The 11,172-nt window shown below is 40.7% G+C and overlaps 1 protein-coding gene across 2 annotated transcripts; it reads right to left on the bottom strand.

The window, feature by feature from the left end:
• Positions 1–4,727: 4,727 nt before the first annotated feature.
• Positions 4,728–10,982, bottom strand: zgc:103559. Of its 2 annotated transcripts, none has more exons than XM_039811878.1 (11): positions 10,647–10,982; positions 10,334–10,485; positions 9,852–9,966; positions 9,632–9,778; positions 9,498–9,543; positions 8,529–8,622; positions 8,227–8,413; positions 7,948–8,086; positions 5,384–5,556; positions 5,237–5,269; positions 4,728–5,148 (listed from the first exon to the last, which is right to left on the bottom strand). In XM_039811878.1, the coding sequence occupies exons 1-11, from the start codon at positions 10,962–10,964 to the stop codon at positions 4,999–5,001; spliced, it is 1,554 nt and encodes a 517-aa protein (XP_039667812.1). In that variant the 5' UTR covers positions 10,965–10,982; the 3' UTR covers positions 4,728–4,998. The 2 variants fall into 2 exon arrangements, with proteins under 2 accessions (XP_039667812.1, XP_039667813.1); XM_039811879.1 differs by having other exon boundaries at positions 9,501–9,543.
• Between the last annotated feature and the right edge of the window lie 190 nt (positions 10,983–11,172).

The following is an 11,172-nucleotide window of genomic DNA, read 5'->3' as shown; positions in this document are numbered from 1 at the left end:
TGTTGATTTGATTTTAGAATGGTGTTTCTGTGACATGTTTATGTTGTGACGCAACAGATTGTAGCACTGTGTCCAAGACAAATTTCCCCTCGGAGACAATTATTTGTGTAATTCTAATTATATATTAAAAAACTCCTAGTAGTCAAGAGGAAGTAGTCCATTCTGATAGATATTTTCCTAACTGACAGATTAAGCTATCCTGCATTTAACCATATTACTAGAGGATTTAGGCCATTCTTATAGATATTTCTCACCTGACAAACTGAGCTACCCTGCATTTAACCATCTATAGAAGATGTTGGCAATTCTGATAGGTATTTCCCACTTGACGGACTAGTCTACCCTGTTTTTAACTAAATTTATAGAGGAGGTAGGCCATTTGGATAGATTTTTCCCACCTGACAGACTGAGCTCCTCTGCATTAAAACATATTCATAGAGGAGGTATTCCATTCTGATAAATATTTTTCAATCTGACAGAATTACCTAACCTGCTTTTAACCATATTTATAGAGGATGTAGGCAATTCTGTAAGATATTTCCCACCTGACAGACTGAGGTACCCTGCTTTTAAAGGGGTGATAGAATGCAAAACCAAATTTACATAGTTGAATAACAAGAGTTCAGTGGGTAAATAGGACATACATAGAAGCTCTAAATCCCATTGACACCCCTTTACTATGAAAATCTCATATTTTGAAACTGCTGCTGAAAACGGGCGAATCTCACTTCTGAATCTAGGTCGCGCAGATCTCTGCTATTCCATTACAAATTTCACTTCTGAAACTTTTTTATGCGAGAAATCAACTATGTAAAGCTCAAATACGGGCCGTTTTACAAAAATGTATGTCTAATTGCAAATTTTGTCCGACTGTGTGTCGGACTTCAGCTGCTGGTGCTGCCTGTGTTGCTGCCTCGCCGCCCGGCCTGCCTTCCTTCACAGACCCCGGCCTGCTGTGAGATCGAGTGAGCTCCGTTACGACTGGCAGCCCACGGCACTCCATACCCGCGCAGAGTCACCGGTAACACCGCTAATGGACTACTAAACGCCGCTGCTCTGACAGAGCTCCAGGGCCTGCAGCTCCCCTCTTCCTAATGCCAGGTGTGTGTGAGTGAGAGTGCGGTGTTAGGTTGTAAAAAGTTAAAACCATTTTTATGTTTTAAATAAATTGTATGCTGCAGTCAGGTTATGAAAATAGGAATGGAATCTAGAATAACTACTAAGGTAAAAACAGCTGGTTATTTCTCTCCCCCTCTCTTCCTGTTTCTTGCAGATAGATTAGGTTAAAACCAACTATTAACACAGGGCTCTCAAGTGTCACACATTGAGCGTGACAGTCACTCATTTCGGTCTTTTGTCACGCACTCCCGCCACACATTGTATTTCTCACGCGTAAAAAATATTTATAATAAATTAAATATGCCGCAGCGCCCAAAATTTCTCTGGCTGCGCCGCTCTCACTATGGAACCGGTAGGAATCAAACGCGTCTGGCCGTTTGTGCGGAGGCTCCACGCAGAGCTCTTGCAGTAGTCTACATAAGTGGCCTGATGTTTATGCTTGTGCGCTGGTGTGTCGTGCCGAGCCACATGTGTGTGTGGGGGAGTGTGTGTGGTAGAGGGAGAAGTGAGAGAGTGACGGCGATTATCTTTGGAGCAAGTAGCGACTCTAGAGTCATAGTGAGAGAAACAAAGTGTCTCCTCCTGTTCTTTCTGACCACGGTGGGAAATCTGTAGCAGGAAAAGTTAACCCTCTCCTTGATTTCATGTTGTTTATGGAGAAATAGAACCAGGAAACGAGTCAGGGGAAATGCAACGCTACCAAGCCCATAGACCGTGAACAAGCCACGGTAGCTTACATTTTTAATGTCTAAATCGAGCCTGCCACTTATCAGCCAAACAAAAAAAAGAAAGGGGCTACACAATAGCCAATCAGAAAATAGCACTATTTTATCTGGGTAAGATTTAATGCAGCAACCAATGAAAAAAAAGCAAAGCATACAGACACTTCCCTAAACATTCGCTCATTCAGAGACCCAAACGAGGCTCTGAGTCTGTCAGCAGGTCTGACATCTACCGTATCAGCAGAGCAATCACGTAATGCACAGCAGACTATGGTGCAGGTAGATTATTTTCTGCAATATATTGACTATTATAACTTTATTTTTCTCAAAGTATCACGACTCCTCCAAAACTCAGATAAAAGAGATATTTTGAATGTGCACAAAGTTTTGAACATGAGCAGAAATCTTGCTCTAACAAATCATATTACAGTCCAGGGGTTTATTAATTCATTAAAATGAATTAATGTATCATTGACGTGAATAATTGTCATATGCAAATTTAAGGAGGTTACTTCCTCAACAAAAGATGCAAAAGGAAAGAGTAAATGATGCTAGGCTACATGTGTGCTGACTCAGATATAATTAGAAAAGTCGATCTACAGGAGAATAAATAGATGAAAGCAATACAGAATGCCTGAGAGCCTTATTGCAATATATTCCATTATGTTTTTATATTTGGATTTTAATCTATGTTTACCTTTACATAAAGATTTCCAGCATAAATTCATTCAGAAAAAGGTATAAATAGGTGCATACAAATTCACCAGAATGCAGGAAATGAAGAGTTTAATGCTCAAAATTTTCTGGGGGAGGACCCCCCATTATCATAAGTAACCATGCAGAAATTGAATAAATACTTTGTATTTGGTTGAATTGTCAGTGCCATGTGTCAAATCTTTTCTTGTGTAAATCTGGGCAATTATTAATAATCAACAAAAAACACTAATAATAATAATATTAATGAAACACCCTATTCCTGCGAGCTTGTCCAACCCGCCACCAATCTATGATCTTTTTTTTTTTTGGGGGGGGAGGTGTCACTCTTGCCTGTCTTCAAAACTTGAGAGCCCTGTTAACATATGAAGAGAAACGTCTCTTTGAGTCTCCAACCTCCTGGTGCCAAGTCTGGTTTAGAACAAAGGAAATGCAAACTCTGTAAACTTGAATATAATCAGCACTACCAAGATAAATGACCTTTGTCTGAGACCTGGAGTTAATCGAATCAGAGGTGTGTCCTTAATCTAAGAGACTTTTCAGTCAAGGAAACACCCACAATCCTAAGGAATATAATTCGGAAACAGAAATGAATTCAGGACTGCGGACCTGGGACCCGACAAGGGAACAAGGTTCTGCAGTCCGCTGGTTACAGTGTATTGTTCTGTCATGTCGCAGGGCTTCAATTTGTGACCCCGCAGGGGGAAGCATTTTGAAGTCCGCTGTTTACAGTGTATTGTTTTGTCATGTCGCATGGCTGCTAACTGTGTCCCCACAAGGGGAAGCATGTCTGCAGTCTGCTGCTGGCAGTGTTTTATGTTTGATCGTGTTATTCATTAAACCTCTTGCTTAACTTTCAATTCGACCCCAGCCTCTTCTTCCTCCAGAAATCAAACGATCACGTCTTTTCGAGATTTCCTTACTGCGGTCAGCGAGCTTGTTACGCCAGCAATCTCTTACCACAGGTTCCAGTTAATCTTATAATTTGTGTAATTATAATGTGTTGAGTTATTTAAACAAACGATCGGTGAAATACACGCCTGCGGCTGGATGTGATAGAGCCTGCGGCTGGATGTAGCTCTATCAATGAGAGCTAGCTAGCCTCCTCTTAGAATTCCTCTGGAATTCACAAAAATTCATTAACTTTAAATCGGACACCGTTGTTAGCTTTATAAGACATTTAGTTAGATGTTGTATAAGTGGCGTGACAAAATTCAAACTGTAAATATACTCGAATTACGACCAAAAATGAAGCTAACTAGCTGCAATCTGTACACATAGGATTGAAGGGACAGTCGCAGCTAATGAAACCCTTACAGCTCACAAATATTCATTAACTTGAAATCGGACACCGTTGTTAGCTTAATAAAACATTTAGTTATATGTTGTATAAGTGGCGTGACGAAATTCAAACTGTAAATATACTCAAATTACGCCGAAAAGGAAGCTAACTATCCGTGATTTGTAGCTACACATAGCTAGGATTGAAGGGACAGTCGCAGCTGACAAAACCCCTAGTGTTCACAAAAATTCATTAACATGAAATCGGACACCGTTGTTAGCTTTATAAGACATTTAGTTAGATGTTGTATAAGTGGCGTGACATGTGTGTAACGTGGTAAGAGATTGCTGGTGTAACAAGCTTGCTGACCGCGCTCTCACTCTCACACACGGGCCATTTAGTTAGCAGAAAGAGGGGAGTCACAGGCCCTGGAGCTCTGTCAGGGCTGATAGCCGTAACGGAGCTCAACAGCAGGCCGGGGTCTGTGACGGAAGTCAGGCCGGGCGGCAAGGCAGCAGCACCGCCGCTTAACTCCGACACACAGTCTTACCAAATTTGCAATTAGCCATCAATTTTTGTAAAACAGCCCATATTTGAGCTTTATATAGTTGATTTCTCACATAAAAAAAGTCTCAGAAGTGAATTTGGTAAGGAAACATTGCAGTGTCTGGAATATGAGATTCTGTCTCTTCTCTAATGTGTGTGTATTGGGGATTGGCTCAACCAATCAGCGCGCATCTCTAATGTGTGCGTATGGCAATTCGCTCAACCAATCAGCGCGCAGCTCATCTAAATATTCATGAGCATACCATATTTGGAAGAAAAGCTCATGTTACAAATAGGGCCAAAACACAGGGATGCATAAGGGCCAATAAAATATCAACCAGGCCATTTTCAGCCCAACCAATGTTACATACCCCATTAGGAGACCATAAGGAACTTTGTGAAATACCCTATATAATCATTCTATCACCCCTTTAACCATCTATAGAGGAGGTAGGGAATTCTGCAATTCGCAAATTGTGATTTCAAAATGTTCAGATAAAATCTAATGTAAAGCATATATTAGGTGAGAGAGATGAAGAAAACGACATGGGGCACTTTCACAGATTCAGACAATACAATAACTCTAGATATGTTGAGGTCATTTCCAGCTTGTTGTTATTGTGCTCCACAGTTGGGCTGGATTGGGATGAGGAGATGCTTCCCCAGAGGCTCGGGGCAGAAGGAGCCTTCTCTGTACACCAGCAGGCCCCTGACAATGGTCACACACACCACTCCTTGCAGTGTGACACCGAGGTAAGGAGTTAGCTGCGTACAGACATACAGCATCATAAGCTCAGTCATATAAAATATGTGCTTCTTACATTATACCATTTGTTCATTTAATATGGTTTACCTTGTTTTTATGATAAATGCTTGCTTCTTTTATCTGTGAAGAATGACAGAAAATTAAATTAATAAAGTAAAAATATAAAAATAAAAAGTCCAAAACATGAAAGCAGATTTTGGTTGTTTTTTAATGTTATGGATTCCTAATACTAACTTCAAATTCTCTCTCTGGGTCCCATATGACCAAGTCAGCATCATAGCCGGGGGCAAGGCTGCCCTTCTGGTTGTCAAGACTACTTAGCTGGGCTGTTTTCTGGCTGAGGAGTCTCACCACATCAGACAGCTTAAAGCCTCTCTTACTGGCTGAACTCCAGAACAGAGGCAAACCTGCAAATGGTTAAATATATGGGTGAAGAGATTAACAGGCCTATAGAGAATTGAGTTGACACGCTCAAATATGTATGAGGTTTTTTGTATTTTGTCTCCTGCATTCATCAATTATTTTCATGAAGTATTTAACATTGTGAACTTCGCCCAATGTGGGTGATTGTCAGAAGGATTGTGGGTGGGAGGAGGGAAGGTGGGAGCAACTAATACACAAAATGTGCATATATATATATAGATATATATATATATATATATATAGATATATATATATCTATATCTATATATTGTTACGACCCCACCTCTGCAGTGCAGGGGAGGTTCCTCCTACTGGCAGGTCGTTAGTGATTGGAGCCACCTGGGCTCAGCATATTTAAGCTGCTTCTAACCACTCTGTTTTCTCTCTCTGCTCCTCCAGGTATGATCCTGTTTTGTTTGTTTCTTTCTAGTTTTACTTAGTTTCCACTCAGTCATTTTCACACACACAGACTTACTCATCCATGCACTTTACAGACACCTTACATTATGACATTCTCACACCTCATTCCTTTTTCTTTGTTTAAAGTTAATATTTTTGGTTTACAATAAAAGCATTTTCTTGATTGGCCTATACTTGTTGTTGGTGTCCCCTCATTTCTTTGCCACAGGCCATGAGCCGGTTTGTGACAATTCCCTCTAATATTGCACAGAACAGGTTTAAGTTGTGTGCATTTTAGCCAGTGTCTCCTTCAGCTGAACACCAGAGAGGATTTGTCATGTAGAGACAAATCCTTGAGCTGCTCCAAAGAAGGTGAATAATGTGAGAACAGATATTAAAACACTCATTAGTATGTAAATTTACACAATCTGCACAGTACGCGGTAGTATCTAAGTGTCACCTGACATCTCCCAAATCCCTCCCCAGTAAAATGAATCAGGGCACCAATTACTAATTCAATGAACATGAGACACTGATGAGTCAATGACTTTTGACACAATTTTTAGACCTAGCATGATTATGTCACATCAAACAAATATATGCAGTACATATATATAGTCCCTGGGGTTAAGTTAGCTAAAATGTAAAGTCATGAAAAAAATATGTTATACACTGCTTAGCATTTGCAGCTGGAACATTGGCTGTTTAACATAAGCAAACTCTGTATGGGATTATTTTTGTGCCTTTAATTCCAAGCAATACTTCTCAAGTATCAAACACAAATCACTACTCAAGCAAAGAAATTGTCATCTCAAATGTAAAACCTAAACCTTGCAAACAAAACATTTGTGTAGTTGTAAACTAATGGATTTTTATTTGTTTATAATTAAAGGTACAAAAATAATCTAATAACTTTGTAGCTTTTTACTTTGCTGAATCTGCTGTGTAAATGCAATTTGGTAGCAGGTAACAAGCTGTAAACACAACACTGACATATTGCCTTATAACATCACGTGATATAGTCAACATGTCAGCAAACATTTGCCTATGTGTACACCCAATCCAGCATTAATTTTCCAGTTTCTGGTCACCTAATTAGAGTAAATATTGACTCTTTTTTTCAGTGCTCGTGTGGTCTACATTCATTTCTGAGGGAATTATTTGGCTCATTGGATACTTAATGCTCCACCATGTTCACCAGCTAGTTGTTAACTTTGTTGTCTGTCGTTTGGCATACATTATACAGTAGCATAGTAGGTTTATCAGTGCTTTCAGCTGAAAACAGCTGGCTGCTGGAGCTGGAAATGTGGCTAATGAGAGCAGTTAGAGCGAACCAAACCAAAAACAATGAGCTCAAAGATGCTAAAACACTCTGAAGAGCTGCAGAGAACTGCACTACCACAATCAACTCCTTTCACATTACACCTTGTCATTGAACGGATTGTTAAAAATATAGAGGTGGAACTTTCATTTTTATTTACATAGACTTGTCAAAGATGTTGGCTGCGTAGCCACTTTGGCATCATTTTATGGACACCTATGAAATGATTTCCAACCAAGTGAGAGATATCATACAGTAGCCATCGGAAGTCTGCCTATCTCCTACTCATGTTGTGAAGCTTTTTTTTATTTAGCTGCTTGTATTCATGGTCCGTATGACAGTCAGTCAGTGACCATAGTTTTTACAATGCATGCTGGGAACTTTAGGGAGCTGAACATCCAGTACACTGAAGGAATGTGACAATTGGACAGCCTGGAAAATGGCTGATTTTATGAAGTTTAGCGAACTAGGGAATGGGTCGGAATGCAACTATTTAGGGATTATAAAATTCACAGTCTTGAATCATTGAAATATAATAATGTATATGTGTTGCATTGAGTTTTGCTTTAGCAGTGGTGCTAGGACTACAGTTGTAATCGTTGCTCCACTGGATAAAACATATTGTGTATAAAGTATGGTTGTCACTAGTCCATACCAAATTGTAGAGAAGAAATTCCTCCCCAAGCCTCAGTGAAGTCTCCATTATCCAGTTTCTTCAGATCAGGGGTGCAAGGGGAATGGTCAGACACCACCATGTCAATCTGCCCAGCTTTCAGTGCGGACCATAACTGCTCCTGTGGGGACAAAAGCAATCAACTACCAGTGATCAAAGAATAATAAAGCAAATGCATCCCAGTTTTATGTTGAGACTTATACTGAAAATAGTCAGACTTTTATCGTGCATTTTTATTTATGTGCATCCTCTTCTGTTTACCTGGTTAACAGATCCTCTGATGGGTGGGCAGCACTTGAATTGTGTAGCCCCTGCGGGTATGTTCTCTGCACACAGGCTGAGGTAGTGGTGAGTAGTCTCCACTGTCAGGGGTGCTCCAGCCTGCCGTGCTTCCTGTATTAGTTTCAATGGCTTTGCAGAGGACAAGTGAACTATATGACACCGCACCCTGGAGCAGAGAGAGTTAGCTGACTGTGGCATCAATGCTACATTTACAACCAAATGCTATCCAGAATGATCCACTATGGTATCATGGTTATTTGTCACCACGCTAACGTTCTTACTGGTACTGGAGGCAGAGTTCTGTGACGGTGCGTATTGCCTCTATCTCCATGTCATCTGGTCGGGACTGCAGAAAGGTGGAGTACTGACAAGGGTCTAACATGGGAAGTGATGTAGGCAGGGGAATGGAATTTAAACAGGGCAGAATATTAGTATCATATCAATGTGTTATAACTAGGGATGCACCGAATCCAGATTTTTGGGGTTCAGCCAAATACCGAATCCTACTCCCATCCTAAGTCCATTAACATAGCAAACACAATTTATTAATTAATTTATTAATTAATAAATTTGTATAATTATATGTTTTTATTAATTAATTAATTAAATTATTATTTTACTTATTTGTGTAACACAGTGTGTAACACAGTGTGTTACACATTAATGAAGTAAACAACATCCACAGCCTCTATACTACAGAGTTAAATGTAATTCACACACTCTTTTCACATCGTAGGAAAGCACATGGCTATGAGTGACAATTTTGTTTGGCAATTTTTCGCTAACCAGTGTGTGATGAAGACATGTTGTCTGCTCGCAAGTTGCATTTTCACTTTCTCACAGCCCACTGCATTGAATGGTCCACCTACATTACGTCAACCAGCGTGACACACACAGTGCAAGCGTAGGGTTCGGTTCAGTGGAAAAAAATTCTAAGGTTCGGCAGAAACCGAACCCCGTCAAAAAGCCCAATATTCGGCCGAATCCAAACCCGAATCATGGATTCGGTGCATCCCTAGTTCTAACCCTTAATTATTGGATATCATGTCAGCAGATATAGTTTAAATGTTGCTAGTTGTTGGAAACAAAGTTAAGTATAACCCTTTTCTGACTATTCTAGCTAAGAGCACTGCAAAAAATCCCAATCTTGACAAATTTGTAGTTGATTTTCTTAAGGGGTCACACAGCTACTGCAACACATGAAATACCACAGACAGATAATCTGTTGTATGCTGTAAAATTGTTGTTACCACCATTCTCCTCTGTTGTCTGCTGAACATCCCTCTCTGCATGAAACTGAAGGAGACAAAGCAGAAGTTATATCAGTTACATTCCTGTACTTTATTTGGGTATGTTATGGAAGATGCTGCAGGTGGTAAGTTACCAGCAGGACACTTCCTGTGCCTTGCAGCTGCTTCATGGTTCTGTGTAGATCCCAGTCATTCACATGAGGGAACTCCTCTACCCCACTATGGATGAGGAAACACTTGAAGCCAGCCACTCCAGCCTGGATCATGGGCCGAAGTTCTAACTATAAAAGAGACATCAATTCTTTGTGTTTGGCACAGTCTGTCTGAGAATGTGTTCAAGCTGTTCCACTGTACCTGATTGCCAGGAATCACACCTCCCCAGAAGGCTGTGTCCACAAAACACTTCCCTGTTGCCTCCTGCAGCTTCTCGTGAAAATTTCCTAGTGTGGTCGTTGGAGGGATGCTGTTTCTGTGGGGATTTTAACAAAACTCACTGCAGGCCATTCAAAATCCAATGTCTCCAAAACAATATTTTCCTTGGCCTGATTTCTCAAAACCACTACCATATACTATAAGTGCAAACATAAAAATGGCCTAAATATGAGGTTGTCAGATGGCAATATATTTCTCCAAAAGTAGGAGAAAACGATTTTTTCTTTTTTTCTTCTCTCTTCTTTTTTTGCACAAAATGTAACTCTCAGATCTACAGCCCATTGGACCTTTACCAGTTATCTTGCAATCTGTTTACCCTGCGACCTTTCCCCTCCAACAGGGACCCTGTAAGGTCAGACAGTGGGTTTGGATTGATTTTGGAGAGGGGGAAGTCTCAAACTTACAGCGGCATGTCCACAATGGTTGTCACCCCTCCAGCTGCAGCAGCCCTGGTGGCAGTCCAGAAACCCTCCCAGGAGGTGCGGCCTGGTTCATTCACATGAACGTGGCAATCTACAATGCCTGGCATCACCAGCCTGTCACCCACATCCAACACCTGCCCTCACAGTTGGGTTACATGCAGAATAACACCATTGGTTAAGTGCAAATAGATTGTTAGAATTGTTAAATCAATTTATATGAGCTTATCTTTCATTGTCTTTCTCCATATGTCCATTTTCAGTATCCAAAGACTGAGACCAATGAGAGCCAGCTTACCTCACCAGCAACATCTCCAGAAAAGTCGCTGTCTGAGAGTATTTGATGGATCTTCCCATCCTTTATAACGATGACAGCAGGACGGACTTCGTCACCGAGCAGTACCCTCTTACTCCTCACAGCACTAACAATTGATCCAAGCTCCATGTCTGTCTTTATTGAGAATGAATGAGTACAAAAAACTCTAACTCTGCTTCTACACTTCAGAAAGGTCAGCGGCCTAGTGCTGAGGCACCACCCCCTGCTAAATGGCCCAAAGGATAAGCATTTGTTGACTTTTCCTGTCTGTGTGACATGCTGAATTTCAGGTCCAACCATGTGTGGTATCTGAGGGCCTATAAGTTTAAAGTCTGTATAAAGCTCAAATGTGCTGAGTCAACATGAGCACTGTGATAGTGAAGTAAGTTTAATGATTTTCCTCTCAGCGGAGTGATGGTTTGAAGATGATGCTCTATGTGGTGCGCTGTGATTAGTGCTTGAGTGGGTTCAGTGACCTTATGTGTAGTATTGGAGCCCCTCAGATGGA

This window comes from Perca fluviatilis, chromosome 9 (genome assembly GCF_010015445.1).
Source record: "Perca fluviatilis chromosome 9, GENO_Pfluv_1.0, whole genome shotgun sequence".
In the NCBI taxonomy this organism is placed as follows: domain Eukaryota; kingdom Metazoa; phylum Chordata; class Actinopteri; order Perciformes; family Percidae; genus Perca; species Perca fluviatilis.
Note: the sequence above shows the minus strand (reverse complement) of the source record. Positions and strands in the feature narration are given on the sequence as shown.